The 22,419-nt window shown below is 37.4% G+C and overlaps 1 protein-coding gene across 2 annotated transcripts in view; it reads right to left on the reverse strand.

Annotated features, from left to right (window-relative positions):
* SLC15A2 (solute carrier family 15 member 2) overlaps positions 1-22,419 on the reverse strand; it is a 38,532-nt gene that overhangs the window by 5,771 nt on the left and 10,342 nt on the right. For both annotated transcript variants that reach the window (XM_021068171.1, NM_001097514.1), the window contains 14 exons: positions 21,218-21,308; positions 20,853-20,930; positions 14,931-15,013; positions 14,417-14,503; positions 14,154-14,243; positions 14,014-14,058; positions 12,854-12,886; positions 12,048-12,136; positions 10,864-10,945; positions 10,109-10,243; positions 9,013-9,177; positions 8,815-8,861; positions 7,157-7,267; positions 6,412-6,508 (listed from right to left, as the gene is read on the reverse strand). In XM_021068171.1, the coding sequence (XP_020923830.1) occupies positions 6,412-6,508; positions 7,157-7,267; positions 8,815-8,861; positions 9,013-9,177; positions 10,109-10,243; positions 10,864-10,945; positions 12,048-12,136; positions 12,854-12,886; positions 14,014-14,058; positions 14,154-14,243; positions 14,417-14,503; positions 14,931-15,013; positions 20,853-20,930; positions 21,218-21,308 (1,233 nt within the window). The remainder of the gene's footprint in view (positions 1-6,411; positions 6,509-7,156; positions 7,268-8,814; positions 8,862-9,012; positions 9,178-10,108; positions 10,244-10,863; positions 10,946-12,047; positions 12,137-12,853; positions 12,887-14,013; positions 14,059-14,153; positions 14,244-14,416; positions 14,504-14,930; positions 15,014-20,852; positions 20,931-21,217; positions 21,309-22,419) is intronic.

Raw genomic sequence — 22,419 nt, forward strand, 5'->3', positions numbered from 1 at the left:
TTTTGCACAGCAAAGGGAACCAAAATGAAAACAAAAAGACAACTTACAGAATGGCAGAAAATAGTTTCAAATGACACAACTGACAAGGGCTTAATCTCTAAAATATACAAACAATTTATGCAACTCAACAGCAAAACAACCAACAATCCAATGGAAAAATGGGCAAAAGAGCTGAATAGACATTTCTGCAAGGAATATATGCAGATGGCCAACAAGCACATGAAAAAATGCTCAACATCCCTGATTATTAGAGAAATGCAAATCAAAACTACTATGAGGTACCACCTCACACCAGTCAGAATGGCCATCATTAATAAGTCCACAAATAACAAATGCTGGAGGGGGTGTGGAGAAAAGGGAGCCCTCCTGCACTGTTGGTGGGAATGTAAATTGGTACAACCACTATGGAAAACAGTATGGAGGTACCTTAGAAAACTATACATGGAACTACCATATGACCCAGCAATCCCACTCTTAGGCATATATCTGGACAAAACTTTCTTTGAAAAAGACACATGCACTTACATGTTCATTGCAGCACTATTCACAATAGCCAAGACAGGGAAACAACCCAAATGTCCATTAACAGATGATTGGATTAAGAAGAAGTGGTATATATACACAATGGAATACTACTCAGCCATAAAAAGGAACAAAATAATGCCATTTGCAGCAATATGGATGGACCTAGAGACTCTCATCCTGAGTGAAGTAAGTCAGAAAGAGAAAGACAAACACCATAAGATATCACTTATATCTAGAATCTAATATACTGCACAAATGAACTTTTCCACAGAAAAGAAAATCATGGACTTGGAAAATAGACTTTGTGGTTGTCAAGGGAGAGGGGGAGGGAGTGGGATGGATTAGGAGCTTGCAGTTAATAGATGCAGACTATTGCCTTTGAAATGGATTAGCAACGCAATCCTGCTGTGTAGCACTGGGAACTATGTCTAGTCACTTATGATAGAGCATGATAATGTGAGAAAAAAGAATGTATGCATGTATGTATAACTGGGTCACCATGCTGTACAGTAGGAAAAAAATAATGTATTGGCGAAATAAAATTTAAAAAAAGGTTAGGAATCCATCTTCTTAGGTGAAATCACTTGAATTTTAAATATTGTCAATTAATAATAATTATTATTATTTTTGTCAAGACTGTGAGACCAAATGAAACAGGATTATATGAAGAACTGGGCTCCTAGGCTTCTACTTTATGATCTTACACTAGATGCTTATTAAATCATGGCATTCAGAAAGAAGATCCTGGCTATCTTGAGCAGTGTATGAGAGATGGAACAAAGTAAAAAATGGAATATCAGGAATATAAGTGTTATGGGTTGAGTTGTGTCCCCCTAAAACTCATATATTGAAGCCTAATCCCCAGTACCTGAGAATGTGACCTTATTTGGAAATAGGATTGTTGCAGATATAATTAGTCAAGCTAAAATGAGGTCATTGGGGAGTTCCCGTCGTGGCGCAGTGGTTGGCGAATCCGACTAGGAGCCATGGGGTTGCGGGTTCGGTCCCTGCCCTTGCTCAGTGGGTTAAGGATCTGGCGTTGCCGTGAGCTGTGGTGTAGGTTGCAGACAAGGCTCGGATCCTGCGTGGCTGTGGCTCTGGCGTAGGCCGGCGGCTACAGCTCCGATTTGACCCCTAGCCTGGGAACCTCCATATGCCGCGGGAGCGGCCCAAGAAATGGCAAAAAAAAAAAGGAAAAAAAAAAAATGAGGTCATTGGGGCGTCCTATTCAATATGACTGCTGTTCTCATAAGAGACATTTGGACATAGACAAGCATACAGGGAGAACTCCATGAGAAGATGAAGGCAAAGATTGGGGTGATTCTTCTACACATCAAGCAACACCAGCTATTACCAGAAAACCACTAGAAGCTAAAGGAAGCTAAATAAAATATTCTTCCTCACAACTCTCAGAAGGAATCAACTCTACAAATATCTTGATTTTGGGCTTCTACCTTTCATGACTGAAAGACAATAAATATCTGTTGTTTAAGCCACTCAATTTGTGGTACTTTGCTATAGCAGACCTAGAAAACTAATACATCTCAGTTGGTTTAATATCTGAAAATCAATTAATGTAATATACCACATCAGTAGAAAACTCCATGATTAACTCAAAAGACACAGAAAAAGCATTTGACAAAATTCAATACCCCCTTCATGGTAAAACAACAAACAAACAAAAACCTCAACAAACTAGGCATAGAAGGGAACCTAATCTGATACCTGATAAATGGCACCTATGAAAAACCCACAGCTAACATGCTTAGTGATAAAAGACTGAATACTTTCCCCCTAAGAGTATTTCTTCTCTCACCACTTCCATTCCATATTGTAGTGGAGATTCAAGCAAGGGAAATTATTCAAGAAAAAGAAATAAAAGTCATCCATACTTAAAAGGAAGAAGTAAAGCTTCTTTATGCAGATGACATAATTTTGTATGGAAAAAGTTGTTAAGAGACCAATTAAAATACTATTAAAACTAACAAATGAGTTCAGTAAGGTTGCAGGATACAAGATCAATATCAATGGTATTTTTATATATTACAATGAACAATCTAAGAATGAAACTGGGGAAACAATTCCATTAGCAACAGAAAAATAAAGCATAAAATATTTAGGAATAAATTTAAATAAATTTAAGACCTGTACTCTAGATCTACAAAACATTGTTGAAAAAAAAATTAGGTCTTAAAGATCTAAATAAATGGAAAGACATCTCATTTTCACTGATCAGGAGACTTAACATTGTTAAGACAGCAGAACTCCTCAAAATCACCTAGAGATTCAGTGAAATCCCAATCAAAAATCCCAGCTGGATTCTGATCCTATGATGATCCTAAAATTCATATGAAAATACATGGACCCATGAGAGCAAAACCAATCTTGAAAGGGAAGAAGAAAGTTGAAGGACTCATACTTTCTGATTTTGAAATTTACTACAAAGTAACAGTAAGCAAAAGATTATTAACCTGGCACAAGGATAAACATATAGATAAATGGAATAGAATTGAGAATCTGGAAATAAGCCCTTATATTTCTGGTCAATTGATTTTTTTATTTATTATTTTTTTTATTTTTTCTGTCTTTTTGCCATTTCTTGGGCCGCTTCCGTGGCATATGGAGGTTCCGAGGCTAGGGGTTGAATCGGCACTGTAGCTGCTGGCCTACGCCAGAGCCACAACAATGCGGGATCCGAGCCATGTCTGCAACCTATACCACAGGTCACGGCAACACTGGATCCTTAACCCACTGAGCAAGGCCAGGGATCGAACCCACAACCTCATGGTTCCTAGTCGGATTCGTTACCCACTGAGCCACGACAGGAACTCCCTGGTCAATTGATTTTTGACAGGAATGTCAAGACCATATATACAATGGATTACTCAGCCATAAAAGAATGAAATAACACTATCTGCAGCAGCATAGATCGACCTAGAGATTATCATACTAAGTGACGTAAGCCAGACAAAGATAAATATCATATGATACCGCTTATATGTGGAATCTTAAAAAAAATAAACAAATGAACTTATTTACAAAACAGAAATAGACCACAGACATAGAAAACAAACTCATGGTTACCTAAGGGGAAAGGAAGGGTTAGGGATAAATCAGGAAGTTGGGATTAACTTATACACACTGCTGTATATAAAAAATATAAACAGAAAGGACCTACTGTATAGCATAGGGAACTATACTCAATATTTTGCAATAACTTACAGCAGAAGAGAATCTGAATAAGAATATACATATGGGGAATTCCTGTCATGGCTCAGTGGTAACGAACCCAACTAGGATCCATGAGTATGTGGGTTCGATCCCTGGCCTTGGTCAGGGTTAAGGATCTGGTGTTGCCATGAGCTGTGGTGTAGGTTGCAGATATGGCTCAGATCCTGCGTTGCTGGGACTGTGGCATAGGGCAGCAGCTGTAGCTCTGATTCAACCCCTAGCCTAGGAACTTCCATATGCTGCAGGTGCGGCCCTAAAAGGCAAATAAATACACACACACACACACACATATATAGAGAGAGATGAATATATACATATATAAACATATACATATATACATACATACATATAGATGGATATACATACATATATACACATATAAATATGTGTGTATATATATATATAAAACTGAATCACTGTGCTAACACAACACTGTAGATCAATGAGGTAGAAACTAGAAAACTCTTAAAGGAAAATATGAGCATAAATCCTCATGACCTTAGATTTGTCAATGGATTCGCAGCTGTAACACCAAAAGCACAAGCAACCAAAGAAAAAATTGACAAACTGAACATAAAAAATTAAAAATGTTTGTACTTCATTGGACATCACCAAGAAAGTTAAAAAGACAACTTAATGAATAGGAAAAATATCTGCAAATCATATATCTGATAATGGACTTATATTTAAAATACATAAAGAATGCTTACAACTCGATAATTAAAAGGCAACACAGTTAGAACTTGGGCAAAGAATCTGAAAAGACATTTCTCCAAAGGCAGATTATAAGTGGCCAACAAGTACATTAAAAAGATGCTCAGTATCATTAGTCATTAGGAAAATAGAAATCAAAACCACAAGACAGCATTTCACACCTACTAGAATGGCTATAATTAAAAATAGACAAAAATAAATGTTGGCAAAGATGTGGAAAACTTGCAGCCCTCTATTGGTGGGAAAGTTAAATGGTACATTCACTTAGGAAAAGCCTAGCAGGAGTTCCCGTCGTGGCGCAGTGGTTAACGAATCCGACTAGGAACCATGAGGTCGCGGGTTCGGTCCCTGCCCTTGCTCAGTGGGTTAACGATCCGGCGTTGCCGTGAGCTGTGGTGTAGGCTGCAGACAAGGCTCGGATCCAGCGTTGCTGTGGCTCTGGCATAGGCCGGTGGCTACAGCTCCGATTCAACCCCTAGCCTGGGAACCTCCATATGCCGCGGGAGCGGCCCAAAGAAATAGCAAAAAGCCAAAAAAAAAAAAAAAAAAAAAAAAAAGCCTAGCAGTTCCTCAATTGTTGGGTTACCATGTGACCCAACAATTTCACTATTAGGTACACACCCAAGAGAAGTGAAAATATATGTCCACACAAAAACTTGTACAAGAATGTTCATAACACCATTACTTATGATAGCTGGAAGGTGAAAACAATCAAATATCCACCAACTGGTGAATACATAAATAAAATGTGTTATACCCACACAATGGAACATTATTTGGCAATAAAAAGAAGTGAATACTGATATATGCTATAGTATGAATGAACCTTGGAAAATATGTTAAATGAAAGAATCCAGACAGAAAAGGACATATATCATTCCTTTTACATTAAATGTCCAGAATAGGCAAATTTTATAGAGACATAAAGTAGAGAAGTGGTTGTCTAGGGGCTTAGAAGTGAATGGGGAGTGACTGCTAATGAGCATGGGCTTCTTTCAGAGTGATGAAAATGTTCTAAAAATTACACAACTCTGTGAATTTATCAAAAACCACTGAATATATATTACTGAAAATATATTCTATATGTATTGAATATATTTATATATATTCAATATATTGATACAGTGAATATATATTAAATATATTAATACATTTAAAACAATTGTACACTTTAAATGGATGAATTGCATGGTATATGAATTATATCTCAATAAAACTGTAATAAAAATGGCATACCGAAGATATCAGGTTGATTAAATTAAAATAAATAAAACTTTACAGATTATTCTCATCACCCTTCTAGAAATTTCTCATCTTTTCTTTTTTCCTGTCTTCTTTTCTCTATTTAATACAAGGTGAAAAGTAATGAAATAAAATTAGAATAAAGATTGACATCAAAATAAAAATTCATAAGTATCCCACCCTCATGACTGAGAGAACTGCTTTTGGTGGCACAGAGTTAACCGATCCCCCAAACTTTGTGTAGAGATTTACATTTGCTACCAGTCTTGGTATTTCAGACTGTAACATGCTACCAGATTGATTTCAAGGGAGCTACAAGACTCACATGTAGAGTCAGTTAAGAAGATATAAATAATTTTTGTTATCCTGGGGCCATAATGAGACTGGAGCAGGCTATGTCACTTCATACCAGTGGCTCAAGATAAATCATGTCTACCATTCCCTAAGACCCTCTGCCTGTTGCCAATGTTGTCTCTTTTAACCTCCCCTATGGAGATTTTAATAGGTTTTCTAAAGTCACTATATAACCTATCACCTTACACTAGAAATAATTACATGATCCTGTCTTTCCACAGAGTCTTTGGATCCTAAGATAGATACAGAAAGATGTAGCTTATATATAGATATAGATAGAGTTATATAGATATAAATATACAGATATATGGAAGGAGAGAGTGAGGGTGGCCATAAACTACTTACATTAGTAATAACAAACAGATAAGCCGCACCAAAGTCTAGTAGACCCAAATTCAGTGAAAAGTTCTCATCTTTTGTTCTACAGTGCACCACAGGATATCTGGAACAGGATGGATTTAGGTTAGAATAAACATTATAGCTTAGAAAAGCACTCCCATCTCCAGGAAAGAGCGATTTCATCTCTCTAGGAGGGTGAATCATGCAGCAAAATCACCATTTCTCTTTGAAGAGAGGACTCTCAGAGTGAATTACTTTCATGCCAGGTTTTTTCTACCTCAGTATGAGCGTTTCATTTCCTGTTAGGTTTTTAACTTAAATCTGAATGAAGATGGCACAAACTGCCTTTTGTGAACTTAACACTTTAAGTCTTCTCTTATGAACGCTTCTATGTCTTAACGAATTAGTGGAACAGCAATAAACTGTGAACCCGAATTCCTGAAGTAATGAGGTGTCAATAGGAGTTATCAAAGGGCAGGAGTGGGAGCCAAGAATAAACTTGGCAAACCTCCCAGAGATGGCCTTGTTAACTACACAGCAGGGCCTTTTTAGCGATTATAATCTCAAACCTATCTGTGCAGAAAAAGGTGAGACTGAGGGAAGAAGGCAAGGGTTGAAAAAGAGCAGTAGTCTGTGTACATTCAAAATTAGCCAAGATATAATGGATCCTCCGACCTATATGCAAAGAAAGCATTTAAAGAACAGTTGTTGACAAAAGTAAAATGTCCACAAGCAAGGACAATGCTCTTACTCTCCTCTTTGCACAGTTCTGTAAGCAGACACACCATAGTCTTTACCAACACTGAAGGAGGTATCCGTACCCAGGGAGATGTTGACCTCTTCATGCAAAGTGTTAACAAACCTAAGGATAGAGACATTGTTATAGATCAGACAAACTCTCACAAACTGGGACATCTGATAAAAAGAGTAGGTGCCTTTTTTGCTTTGTTTACCACTATATCCCCAGGGCCTAGAATAGTGGCTGGCATATAGAACATGTCTGTTGTTAACTAGATGAATAAGTGAACTCGCTTGTAAGAAATAATCAGTAGTCCCAGCTGTCCCTAACTTTCTCCTTCATGGGCTATTAGCTTTTTATCTGGCACACTCTTACCTGATCTCTAGCCGAGATGGACACTATCATGATTACCTGAGGCAATCTGAGTTTCCTCACTAGCCCATCTGAGGTACACCCAATTTCTTTCCCTCTTATAATGGCGGAATTCATCAATTGAGACTCCACTGAGAGAAATAATTATGTATATATCAGTATACACTGGTATTTACATAAAACTGATGCTTTATCTTCTTATAAATGAGGTCTGATTTGACTTTTACAAAACCCAGACTCTCATTCTTTAGTAGGTTATCACAGATTTGAGTCTGCGGATGACCCTGGACTCTTCCGGAACCATCTTTTCAGTCTGCTGAAACTGAGCCCCTAAACTGTTCTCTCAGTATGGGCTTTTGGTGTCATTTGCCTTGTTCTCCAGCCCATGGAATGAAAAGGCAAGTTCCCTCTAGACTCCTTGATGTTGACTCCTGGACTTTTGATCAACCTGCACTAACCTAGAAATTTCACCCTTTCATCCATTCTGTAGGTTCCCACTGCTCTCTGACCCAGAAAGTCCTATTCTCACTGCTGTCTTACTTTTTCTGATCTGTTTTCATTTTCTGAGTCATTTCCAAAAGCAAATTATTATGACTGCTCCACCCTTCAGTGAAATTCCAAGTTTTCATTAAAAGTTCTCTAAAATGCGATTCTCAACAGAAACCATCTAATCTTGATAGCCACAGGCCTATGTATCTATTTCAGGTCAGATTCTGGCCATAGAGAGCAGGTGACCTCTTCAGGGCTCCATCTCTGTAACTGTTCCAGGCTGTCTAACAAGATTTTGTCTCATCTAGATTCAAAACCAAGCCTTTTGACTCCAAATGTATTACCTTTACTATACCATGATGGGCTTTGTACCAAATAGAGCTTTATTTTAAATTTTACTTTAAAATTTTACCTTAAAAACCACAGTAACTATTAAAGATTTCAACTACCAATAGTGAAGGGATAATTATTTTCTCACTTCTAAATTACTCTCTGGTGATTACACAGAGGAAAGTACTCAATTATTTTCCTGAGAGCAAGATAAGTGGATAAAATTTAGCAAGAAGGGATTTAGGTGTTAGAGGACAGGGGATGTACACAGCTACAGGGTCATCATGAGAAAACAAGCCTATCTGCCTCTCACTGTCCTCGGAAGTGCCTTCTGACACCAATGCCCCTAACATTCTGGGAGAGAGAATCCCTGTACGAGACAAGTAGAATGTGTGGCCTCTTCATGTGAAACCCCACAGATCAGAAGAGACCCAAGATTCAAGAGAACAGAGTGGCCTGGGCTTCCTTGACATCCAAACCTCATGGCTGTCATCCCGTTGGTTGCTCTGGATTCTGCATCCTTCACCTACCATAGAAGGAAGTAAAAATCAGTTGCAATTGACAAGAGGGAACTGACCATCAGAAAATGTGATCATCAGGCATATCCACATCAAAGTTTGATGAGCCAGTTATTGTACTCTAAGACAATTAGAAAATGAAGCCAATCGTCAACTTACCATCATGCTAGAAATGCTTTTCCCATCTTCTCGAATGATCAGAGTGTACAATTTCTTCTCTTCCACAGAATGTTCAGTGTAGACAGACAAATTGTGATATTTCAGTTGGAAATGGAAATCCTCTCTTTTTGTCTTCAGGTGGAGTTTGGAATAGTGTGGCATTGTCTGCAGAATGAAGAAACTGTCACATTCACCTTCTGCCTCATCTTGGACATCACAATTTCATAGCATCCCAGGGAAGGTGACCTCATCAGACTTTCAACATTACCCTTTAACCTAGTTTTCCATTTCTAGGAACACATCACAGGAGTAATGAGAAGCATTCATAAAGATTTATGAGTAAGGATGTTCATTATAGAATTATATATAATATTAAAAATACCTATAAAGTGATATTTTACTAAACCATTACATATCCACAGAATGCAATATTATGTATCTATTAAAATCAGATTCTCAAAGTTATCTAAGGACAAGGGAAACACTTATGATGCAATTAATATTAAGAAAAAGTCAAGGTCAACACAGCATATAATGTGTGAACACTTTTTAAAAATTCGTTTATTCAGTTATACAAAAATTCTAACTATGATTATCTCAGGGTGATGGAATTATATGTGGTTTGTATGTCTTTCAACATACTCCCCAATTTTCAATAAAAAACATATATTACTCTCATTATTTTAAAATATTTAAAAATAAATATTCCAGAATATGTATAGTATAATAGTGAATATATACAAGCCAAACTCTTCCAAAGGCTGTGTGTTTAGGAGGCTGTTTGAAATAATAATACAAATTACAACCTATTGAGTACTTTCAATGTCCCAGACACTATGTAAGCACTTTACATATAATATTTATCCTTATAACAGCTGATGACTGGATAAAAATTACTTCCATTTTACAAATGCTAAAACAGAGGTTTACAGATAACATAACTTGTTCAGGGTGTTATAGCTAGGGAGTAGCAGGACCAGGAATTGAATTGGGGCCATTTGATCCCACAAGTGCATACTTTTAACCCCTGTATTATGCTGCTGCCTTGGTACATAATTTGAATGCATTTCTAATTCACTCAAGTCTGGTACGTCACCTGAAAGGATTTGATGGACTCTTCCAACAGAGAACTGTTTTCATTTCCCAGCACTGTCACCTTCACCTCATCATTTGCCAGATTCAAGACTTGCAGGAAACCCTCTTGGGAATCTGGCTGCGGTGGGGCCATTCCCTGATGATAGAGAACAAAAGTCAGAATTACTGAGAGATAACCCTTCAGATACAGTAAGATCACATACCTCAGTTCTATCTCAACAGCATAACTCATCTAGTCAAGAGGACACAGTTTTCTACCCTTAGAGGTAGAAACATTTTAAGAGAGCATCTGTCTTAGAAAACTCTGAAAGTAGTTTGGAGGGGGAAATACCAGCTCAATGTAGTAAGCACTGATGCCAGGTAATAACAAATTCCACACTTTTCGACTCAGCTGTGGCCTAATACATCATTCCTCAATAGGGACTAATCAATATGCCAAAAGGTATTTGGGAATTTGGTAAGGTATCAAAAAGACAGTTATATAATTTGGATATCAGTGTTTGGAAAATCCTGGACAAGATACTGTGAATCACTTAGGTGGGAGATGGGCCTGAAGCATCTGCAGCTCCACCCGGGAGATAGGCCTGAGGCATCTTCTACTCCACCCCTGTATCTACTTATTTACCACAAATCATGTGCTTTCTTTAAAACAGGTACTGTGCTAGGGCCCAGGGAATCAAGACTGAACAAGTCAGAGAGTGAACAAAACAGATAACGATCCTTCTCTCATGGAGCTAAAGACTTTATTGAACTCACATTAATTTTTATCTCTACAGCAGCAGCAACTGCAAATGCCAGGCATGCTAGGATCATACCAACAGCCATTTTTCTAAGTGATCTGTGGAGGAAAGGGAGAGCCAATTATATCTAAACTCTATTCTATTCCAAAGAATAGAATCTAACCCTCCTAAGCCTACCTGATTTGGTTCCAATTATTTTGCAAAGTATTTCCTAGAGCTCCCCTTCTCACATCCTTCTTTCTACCTTTACTGGAGTTACATTAAGCTGTCTTCTGTAATGCATCACATTTTCCATCTCTATCTTTGCTTATGGTTTTTCTATTATGTCATAAAAACAAAAATAATACTAATGCAGCCAGATTTATTGAATATTTACCATATACCAGTCACTATGTATTATTACCTCCTATTCCTTTTCTTTAGAAGTCTGTCTTGACCCTGGCAGTAAGAAACATTCTCTTCCGTCTCTACATTCCCCTGGCATTTTGTGTCCCTTCTTAGGGCCCTTAACATATATCACCTTATGCAAAAATTAACCTTGCATATTTTCTAGCTCCCTTACTAAAGAATAAACCCCTTAAGAGCAAGATTTGTGCTTTTACTTGTAGCTGAACTCAATGAACTGCTCGATGAATGAGTAAATGACAAAAAGTCATTTGAATATGATAAATGGTTATTGAGGAAACTGCTATTAAATTAGAAATTAGAGAAGACTTAATACCTTCCTCTGTTAGACTTTACAAATACTTATATTTAGAATGTGGGAAAGCAACAATTAAGGATGACTCTATCCCCACTCTTATGAGGTCCTCATTTGTCTCATAGGGACAGTAGGTGATTTAAAGGGATTAACTATCATCAACAACTTTGGACTTCTTTGAAGAGGTAACTTTCAATAACAAAGCAATAAGTTGGTTTAGGAGCCTCATCTCACATACTTTTGATTTTCCATGCTCTATATAGTCCTAACCCTTCAACATCACACAGGTAAGGCTGTAGTAATGGCTTGGACACTCTATAACAAAAATTAATTAGATCTAATTCCCAGCCTCCAGTATTAACAGGCATTTAGTCCAACATGGATGAACAGAAGCAGAATAATGATAAACCAAAACAAATCATCATTAAGTAGAAAGATATTTATCAAACTGGACAAATACTAAGTCAGTATGGAGCAATACAAGCATGGTAAGCACTTACGTGAAGTTAATTCCACACTTGGCAACCAGCCGATAAACCACAAGGTCAAACAATGGGATGAAGATAAGAACCAGAAAGGGGTTTAACACCTGTAATACCATGGTAAAAAAGCATTAACTACAAGTGTTCTTCTATCATGAATGTATAGGTTCTCATTTGCATGTGTGTACTCTCTCACATCCAAACACACTTTCATTGTACTAAGTACAGAATGTTTTCACATCTCAGTCCCTTTATACCCAAGACTCTATTTCTCTTGTATAGCATATTAGCTTCAAAGAATCTCAAGGAATGAGTATCCTCTGAACCTGTTTTTCTGTCAATCATTTGGAGCTTTTCCCTCCCATTTTCACTTATCTTTTAAGTTCCACAGCCCATGGGAAAATGTCATAGCCAGGAGAAAGGAGAGAAGGAAGAATTGGGGACTGTTGAACAAGGGGTTAAAAAAAAATAACTGGGAGTCACCAATAAGCAGAGGTTCTGATTTCGTGGCTGACACAACAAAGCTTTACACTTTCTTAGACAATATTTTCATGATACTTGACATGGGAAAAAAAATCCAGTGCTTATACTTTTCCTGTGAGCTCAAAACTCAGTCTCCCTGAAGTTGATTAGGAGCTACTTACTTAATAGAGGAAGCGAAAGATAATTGTGAGGCTTAAGGAGAATATTTTCACCCCTATATTTAGCCCTACCCAGCATACAATGAAAAAAAACCATCAAATTATGGCTGGTAATCCTACTGTACAGATAGAGGTAAAGAGAAGGAAAGAAATAGTTCCCATGACTAGAGAGAGGTCTCTTACCTGCATCTGGTCAGGCTGAAGCACAAAAAAACCCTGAAACATTATAACAAATCACATTTAGATGGTTGCCTAAAGACAAAAAAGCCTAGATCAACAATTTTGCTAATTCAGCAGGCAAGAAGCATAAGATAAAACGCATCAGGTCTTTGGTTCAGGATCACTACTATCCTTGTAAGCATATGCAGGGGGATAAACTGGGAATGGCTATAGGCTACGTTTGCTGAAGGCAGATGGGCCTAAGGGAGAATCTACCTTTCTGTGCACTATGCTTTTGCTAACTCGAGAGAGAATAAAGTCAGTGTGTTTTTATGAATCTCATCAACTAACTGCAGCTGTAGGCGTAGTCATATGAAGTTGTAGGTGGTCATAATGTCTAACCAAGACATCGTGGTTAGAGTGAAGACTCCCACTGACACATAGTGTTTCCAAAGTTGTTCTCTGGGGGGTCAGAAAGAGAATAACCATAGTAAGCCCTGGACAACCAGAGGAAGGGAAAAGGTGAAATTATATTAGGTAGGCTCTAAATAGACTAGCTTATAAAATCCTGGCACCATCCTACCCTGCCATCTTCGCAAATGAGATGGTAGATAAACAATACAATAATCTAGGAAGTGGAACAAATGAGAGAAGAGTTTGCCAATGAATGGAATCTGGAAAAGGAGAAAATAATGTTTATAACTTTCCCGATATTTCCATATCCATGTGCAAAAATATATCATTTCTGGGTTGTCTGCTGTGAGCCCTGCCTGAGAGATGGGGTCAGTTGTATAGTAGCAGCAATCAAACCTGTCCCTGCTGTGCCATGGTTGGGCTTTGATGGAAGAAAACATCCATCCCCCAAGCTCTATCATGTTATGTGCTATCCTCTCAATGCTTCCTTGTATACAATTAAACCTTTCCTTAGGTTTCTGATTTCTAAAGATTTTTCTAAAAAATTTTTTTAGATAATTAGAAATTTTTCTAACCTTATCTTTTCTAAAGATAAGATTTTTTTATTTCTAGACTAGCTTTCTCTACTTAGCCTACTCAGTACCTTCATGCTAAAGGCACCTCTCTTAGGATCTTATGTCAGTTTTCAGCCAAAAATAGCAAGACATTTTTCCTTAACATGGACTATAAAGAAAATGATTGATTTCTCTGGAGAAATCTCTTCTACTCACCAAATTCCCATTCATCCTGGTGGCTTGCAAGGTCCACCGTGAGCCCTAGGACAAACAGATGCTACTATAAGAAAACCCTTTCCAGTGAGACAGAAGGGGGGTCTGGAAGAAGGGGTAGCTTTTAAAAGAACTTTTCTTACCTGCTGATCCAAAAGAGCCCAGAACATGGGCAATGGGATATAAAGGAACAGTATTCTGGTCAGTGCCTTCACATCCATAATGAGCTGCTTCTGTAAGAAGGAGGAAGAAGGAACAGGCTGAGTTGACAGATAGGGTTTTCTTGCTTAGAGGAGAAGTGTCCCAGAATGGTATGAGAAGAGGTCAAATACAGTGGGAGGGAATCGGTTTGCACATTAGGAAAGACTCCATGGAGGCATCAGATGTTTCTGTAATTCCAACTTACTGAGTATTTCTCAGATGCCCAGTCCAACCAGTGCTCTCGCTTTGGAATGTCCCCAGAACGGTTCTTGAAACGGTTGGAAATAGCAAACTAGGGCAGAGCATAGATATTAGAAGAGAGATTTAAAAAAAAGAAAAATCCCCTGCCTTTTCTAATTCATTATCCCATCTCTCAAACACATACTCTAAGTGACTTACGCCAACCTTTCAATTTCATCAGACATTGGATTTCAAAATATTTCAAATATAATTTTAAATATCCTTATTTTCTGTTGGTAGCACATATAACACTACATTTCTGAAAACTTTTGCCAATTAAAAAAATAGTTACATTATTTTTTTAACTTAATGGTTAGGTAGAGGCACAGAGGGAAGACGGATTAATCTCAGTTTGCCAAAAGGCACAGAAGCAGAGCAGAGGTCGTTGAGAAAAGTGTATACCCGTGTTTGAAGCCCTATCTGCTTAGCATCTCTTTCCCTTTGATTAAAAAAGGCAGAAAAACAATTCATGAACTTACCCAGATACATCTGACAACTTGAGTCACTATGTTTCCTTCTGGAGGTGGTTTTTTGTATATTTTGCTCCCCATTGAAAACACAACTGCAGTTGATAACACAAATAAGGTTCTTAGTTTCTCATTTAGCACATTCAGTATGTCAACACTAACGACAGACTGCTGTACTGTAAGAATGACTGTCACATCTCCTAAAGGGGGAAAACTGACTGAGGCTCCCTGACTTTGGAGTAATAAAAGCTCTGGGAACCAAGAGAAAAATAAAATGGTCAATGTTGAGACTTTCCTGTAATCAGAGAAATGAAGTCATCTCTGAATTCTCACTCTTCTTTCCCCATCTCTATTTCTCATATATTATTTACTCTCATTGACCCTCAGTCTTCAGCATATTTCCTGCCTGCTCCCTCTTTTACATTATGACTGCTAGGTCTCTTGTGCAGGACCTCACAACTTCTACCCTGCATTATAGCACCAATTAGTGTCACAGTCCCTGGTCTCTTCTTCTTTTCTTTCTGATGCCAAATTAAAATCTTTTTTTTTTCCAGGACCTACTTAGTAAGCCCAAACTCCTGGCATGGAAGGCCTCCACAAATTCACTATTATCTTGGTGGTTATGGTTATCAGCAACCATCTCTTGAAGGCTTATTATATGTAAAGTGTTAAGCATTTTACATACAGCACTGATTTAACTTGAAAATATATGTATTACTTTCTCCATTTTACACCTGAAGAAATCAAAGATTAAAGAAATTAAATCATTAGTACAAGTTTACACAGCTATTTTTGACCTGAGGCCTGTGTGACTCAAAAACCTATGCTCTTAACCACCATAAAGGCACTTCATTCATTCATTCTTGCATTACATACTGTGCTGAACATTACTGGGAATAAAGATAAAAAAGACATGGCCCTCGTCTGCAAGGTAGCTCAACCTACCATTTCCACTTTATGTTTCATTACTCATAGGTACCCTATGCTCTGACCACTCTTCATCATTGCTACAAAAAAGTTCTTCTCTGTGCCATTTCTGTTCTTGAGCCCATTCTCTTTCCCTTTTTTCCCCATCTTTGTTCTTTATCCATGTATCCACAGCTCCCTATAGGTGAATTTAATTATTTTTTCTTTTATTTTTCAAATTATCAGCAATGAAACATTACTTTTACATAGTAAGTTTTTTTTTTAAAAAGTATTAAATTTAACTAAAATCAGTGGGAAGCCTTCATCTCAGTACCCTCCCAGCTGTACCTTCCTCCTAAACAGATTTTCCAACTCAAAGCAAGATGCCCCTCTAATAGATCTTCTACCAGAGATGCTTTTCTCAGTGACCAGTAGCAATTTCCAATATCCTTAGATCCAGAATGCCTGAGTTACCTTACTTTTCCCTAAACTTTCTAATTTTTTCATTCCTCTGAGTCAGATTTCATCTACCAATTTTTTTCTTTATTCATCCTCTCAGTTTCCAACGCTTCTCCAAAGAGCACCCTTTGCCTACTACAGCTTTCTTATTTTTGGTGGAGGAGCCATGCCCATGGCATGTGGAAATTCCTGGGCCAGGGATTGAACTCATGCCACAACAGCCACCCAAGCTGCTGCAATGACAATGCAGGATCCTTAACCTGCTGCACCATCAGGGAACTCCAGCCTTCTTATTCTTGATAGAAAAAAAAAAATAGTTCAGAGAAAAAAATGCTAATCCTGGGAGATAAGTAGGCAAATAAACACATATCTAGACAAGAAGAAGATTTTGAGTGAGAAATAGACAGCTCCTAAAACTAAGAATGACCCTAGAAAGAGGCTGGACAACTTAGGAATTTTGGTCTCAAAAGTGACTGTCCAGGTGGTCAACTTGACAACGTCACACTTAAATTTCAAGGCCACTTAACCAAAGGAGATGAGTCTGGACCTTGAATTTTTCTATTATTAGATATTGTTGCCTCCTACGTCACAAAGAAAATAGAAGCCTTCAAATGAAACTCCCTCAATTTCCTGCCATAAAATCTACTAATTCCTGTGTCCACACCCATCCTCTCCTCACTCCAGGTAGATGAAGGTGATGTTCCTCCTCCTGTTTAAAGGCAATTTTGCTGTGCTTTCACATTGATTACACTGTCTTATTTTGCATCTTCATCCTCTTTCCGTACTGGAGTCTTCCTAATAATATTCAAACTTGCTCAATATCCTCTCTTAACTCCATGTCACCTTCCAGCTACAAATACTTACTTGTTTTCCTTTCTTACCTCTTATTCACTTCCAATGTACTCCGATTAGTTGAATCTCCAAACTATCATAATTTACATCATCAAAGCAGGGACCGTCTTGTCATTATATTTAATGGATATTTTTCACCCTATCTCACTTTTCCAGTTAGGAACATTTATTTCTCTCAATGATTTCCTCTCTTGAAATCTCCTTGGTATCTAAGACAGAACTACAATCACTTTGGCCATTTCTTCTTAGTCCCATTTGCAGGCTTTTCCTCTTTGCCTGTATTTAAAATGCAGGTGTTCAGCATTCTATCCTAACCCTCTTTTTACTCTACTCTTATTGTCTCATTCATTTCATTTATTTTCATGGCTTAATTGCTATCCATATACTAATAGTTCCAGATCTTTGACTATAGCCCAAACATTTCTTCTGAACTCTATACCTGTGCTTCTAACCACTTGGTAGTCCAATTAGATATTCCAAGGATATATAAAATGTAACATGTCCAAAACTAAGTTCATTAGAATGCAAAATCAAAACTGCAATTAGGTATCACCTCACACTTATCATAATGGTCATGACTAAAAGTCCACAAATAATAACTGCTGGAGAGGGTGAGAAAAGAAGGGAACCCTCCTACACTGCTGGTGGGAATGTAAGTTGGTGTAGTCACTATGGAAAACAGGATGGAGGTTCCTCAAAAAACTAAAAAAGAGTTGCCATATGATCCAGCAATCTAATTCTTAGGTATATATGCAGATCCAAAACTATAATTTGAAAAGATGCATGTACCCCTGTGTTCATAGTAAGCACTATTCACAATAGCCAGACATAGAAACAATCTAAATGTCCACTGACAAAAAAATGAATAAAGAAGATGTAATACATATATGCAATGGTATGCTATTCAGCCATAAAAAAGAATGAAATACTGCCATTTGCAGCAATATGGATGAACCTGTAGATTATCATACTACGTGAGGTAAATCAGAGAAAAACAAATACCATATGTTGTCATTTATGTGTGGAATCTAAAACATGACACAAATAGGAGTTTCCATCATGGCTCAGTGGTTAGTAAACCCAACTAGCATCCATGAGGATGCAGGTTTGATCCCTGGCCTTGCTCAGTGAGTTAAGGATCCAGGCGTTGCTGTGAGCTGTGGTGTAGGTCACAGATGAGGCTTGGATGCCGAGTTGCTGCGGCTGTGGCTCAGGCCGGCACTTCAGCTCCGATTAGACCCCTAGCCTGGGAACCTCCATATGCCGTGGATGTGGCACTAAAAATACAAAAAATAAATATAAAATAAAATATGACACAAATGCACTTATCCACAAAACAGAAAGAGACTCACAGACATAAAGAACAGACTTGTGGTTTCTAGGGGGGGAAGGGGGAGGGAAGGGATGGTTTGGGAGCTTGCAATTAGCAGAGACAAACTATTATATATGGAATGGATAAATGAGGTCCCTCTGTATAGCCAGGGAAGCACATTCAATAACCTATAATAAGCCATAATGGAAAAGTATATATACATAGATATATATGTGCATACATACATATATATAACTTTGAATACAACATTGTAAATCAACTATACTTCAATAAAATAAAATTTAAAAACACAATTCATTAGTACTTCTCCCTTATTATCTCAGCTAATGATCCCACCATTCCTTCTTTTGCTTAAGTAGAACCCTACATGCAACCTTGGCTTATCTTCTCCCTCAGTTTCACATATCTGATCCTATCAAGTTTGTCAGTTCTGCCAGGGCCAAGGAGAGTGAGCTAAGTGAGCACAGAATTTAAGGGGGAGTAATCAAGACAAACAGTACCTTGTCTCACCCTTAACCCACTCTTTCTCCACATTACAGTCAGAGATACCACTGATAAACAAAAATCTAAAAATCATCCCTCTATTCAAAATCATTTTTAAAAAATTAAAAAGCAAAACAAACAAAAACCTCAAAATCCATTTGAAGCCCCCCACTCTTCTCCTGATAAAGTTTTAATTCTTTAATTACTTAAAAGCCCTTTCATTATCTGGTTTCTGCCAATTTCTCCTCTTTATCTTACTTATGCTCCAGGCAATTTGAATTCCTTTGAGGCCTTCAAATATGTTATACTATTTCTTATCTCCTTGTCTTACAGATACATGTCCTCTTTCTGTTTCGCTTCCAATTTCTTCTTCGATTAATTGCTCTTAATCCTTTAGGTCTTACCTTAGAAATACTTTCTTTAGGCCAAACTTTTCTGACTCTTAAAGTCTTAGTCAGACATTCATCCTATGTGTTCCTATAGCTTTTTCTGTATTTCTCCAGTCATGACACTGATCATACTATGTTGAAAATTCCTACTTACTTGTCTGTTTCTCTCCTTCTGCTGGACTACATTAGTTCTTTGAAAGCATGAATTCTGTAGCTATCTAATTCACCAATGTGACCCCAGTACCCAGCACAGAATTTGACACTTAATGGTTGATTAAATGTTTGTTGAATGAATTAACGATTTTTAAAAAACAAATGAATAAATTAAATTATAGTGAAAATCCAGAGAATCGAGTTATTTACGAATACCCAGAAAATTGGAGCAGCTATTTTGACAGCTAACACTTGTTTAACATTTCATAATTTATAAAACATTTCAATTATAGCATCTCTTTTGATCTTCATAATTACTCTGATATGTAAACAATATTGTTTTGCAATGATCCAGAGAAAGAGCCATAGTACTAATCAGAGGAAAACCAGTAAAGTATTTGGGGAAACATTTGGCTTTAAAGGGAGAAGGAAGCACAGGTCTCCTAGAATAACACATAAATTCCTTGGAACTGGAATTACAATCTGAGTAATACTATTAGCACCCCAAGCAGAAAATAATCAAATGGAACATTGAATCTCTGGGCTCTTTTTCCACTATTGAGCTCTTTATGTGTTTGGACTGGATATCTTCCGGGGGGGTGTCACCCAAAGGCTCAGTGTAAGAACAGGTTTCCAGGTCAATGATTAGAAACAATCATGTCCAAGTTTTCCCTTGGACTGTATAAACCAAGCACACACACACCCCTTTCCTCTTCCATTGCTGGGTTCTTAATGATAAAGTGAATGCTACTTGTTCTAAGTTGCATCATTTCCAACCTATTTATCTAACTTCTTTCTTATTCTCTTCGCTCAAGAGCAAACTTCTTGGGAGCACTGCGGAGCGAGGCAGAAACTGCTAAACCTAGAAGCTGTTTTAAAAGATCCAAAGAATTTTAAAAGTCTTAAAAATTATCAGACAAATAACTATCAGATGAAATAGAAATAAGCTAGTTTGAGGGAAATGATGATACCTTGCTTCTTTAAATATTTTGGTGTAGATCAGTACATCTTAATCTTGACTACACATAAGAATGACCTAGATATTTAAAAAGTTATAAATGCCAAGGCCCTATCCCATAGAGATCTTAACATGGGGTCCAGGGATAAGTTTTCTTTGTTTTTTTTAAGATCTCTAGGAAACTTCGTATTAGTTATGTAACTTTGGGAATTTTTTCTTTGAGGTTTCTGACTTTATTCAGTTAATTTATCTCCAATGTGTAGGGAAAATCCCTACAATAACACCTACCTAATGGACTAGTGTGAGGACTGAATGAAAATAGTTTGTGTAAAGTGCTTAAATCACGCTTTATATATAGTAGGCATCAATGGTTATTTGTTTCCTCTGTTCCTTGTACTCACCAAGAGCTATTATCATAAGCATTCCTGGAACTCCAAAAGCCAATGCGTAGCAGTCTTTTCCAAAACACTGCACATCTCCTAAAGGAAAAAACAAAACAAAACAAAACAATTAACCCTGAATCTTGAGTCTCTGATATTCTATTCTGTAAGCTCAAGTTTTTGAGGTCATAGACAGAGCCATCCTCTATCTTCCCATCAGCTAATCCATAATCTTTCTTTTGTACCAGACAAATCAAGATTCAAGGAAATGCTCTCATATTTTCAAACCCTTATAAAAGGAGAAGACAGGAGGAAGCCTGGAAGGGATTTCTGTGTGACTGGCCAGAGTAAAGCCTTATACAGGGCCCCTCAGAAACAATCCTAACCTCTCAGCATGGGTGTGACAAATGTAGAAATCAAGCTCCCTGCATTGATGGAGAGGTAGAAGACTGAGAAGTATCTAGTCCGTTCCTCTGCCTAAAAAACAAAATATGACAAATCATCAGAGCAATGTGACTCCTGGCTCTACCCCCACCTCATGTTCAGACTAAGTGAACGGTACATACGCAGACACAGAGTCAGATATTGCTTCCATGATACGTGAATATCATATTAGGTGTCTGAACACATCTCCGGCTGACCCAAGACAAGCATTTATCTTTCAAATAAGCATCTTTAACATCCTTTTACTCCTTTATCTCGGCAAAATGATCATCTTGTACACTATGCCTATGTACTGCATCCTATACATATCTATTCTAATATTAATTGCTTTGCATGAAATGTCTGTTTCTTTCAGTAGGTTGGGAGTTCCTTTAAGGCAGAAATTATATCTTCCTATTTTTGGTAATCCCCACTACCTAGCATTACACCTGATTTATATTATGGAATCAATAAATTTTTATTAACTGAATGAGTGACTGAATGGAGTAATAAATTTTGCGGAATATGCAGTAGGAATAGGACAAAAACCTAGGACAGTGGAGTAAACTGTAGAACAAACAGGGTAACTTGTGCTTAAGGGAAGTCTGCCAGAGAGTACAAAAGGAAGTCTGCAGGCTTAGAAGTGGCCGCTGGGAACTTAGACGTGGGTTTGTCTATTATTGAAATATCTTTGTGGAGCAGTTACCAAATGAAGCAACTCTCAAAAAAAGTTGCTGATGATTTATTCATTAGATACTTCTGTGCTTCATTCTGGGACCCAAGATCTTTTCCTGACACACTAACACAGTCCCAACTTTCTCTTTGTAGTATGTACTACTTCTTTTTCTCTTCCCCATTCAAACCCGTTCTTCTCATCTATGGGTATAGCTCATTGTGCATAGAATCCCACTTGCAAAGATTGGTTATTTCTCCAAGGTCAGCAAGCAGTTATCATCTATGGACCCTCGGGCAGATAAAGAATATAAAATAACTTAATTTTTTTTCTTTTTAAATGACATTTTATTTCTCATTGTCAATGACTAACTTTTGAACATACTAGAAAAGTATCTTGATTACAGTGAGTAAAAAATATTGATGATAGAATTAAAATACTAGGTTATACAAAGTTAGGTTTTTTTTTAAAAAAATATCACTGCCCATGAAT

Source organism: Sus scrofa, chromosome 13, assembly GCF_000003025.6.
Source record: "Sus scrofa isolate TJ Tabasco breed Duroc chromosome 13, Sscrofa11.1, whole genome shotgun sequence".
Lineage (NCBI taxonomy): Eukaryota > Metazoa > Chordata > Mammalia > Artiodactyla > Suidae > Sus > Sus scrofa.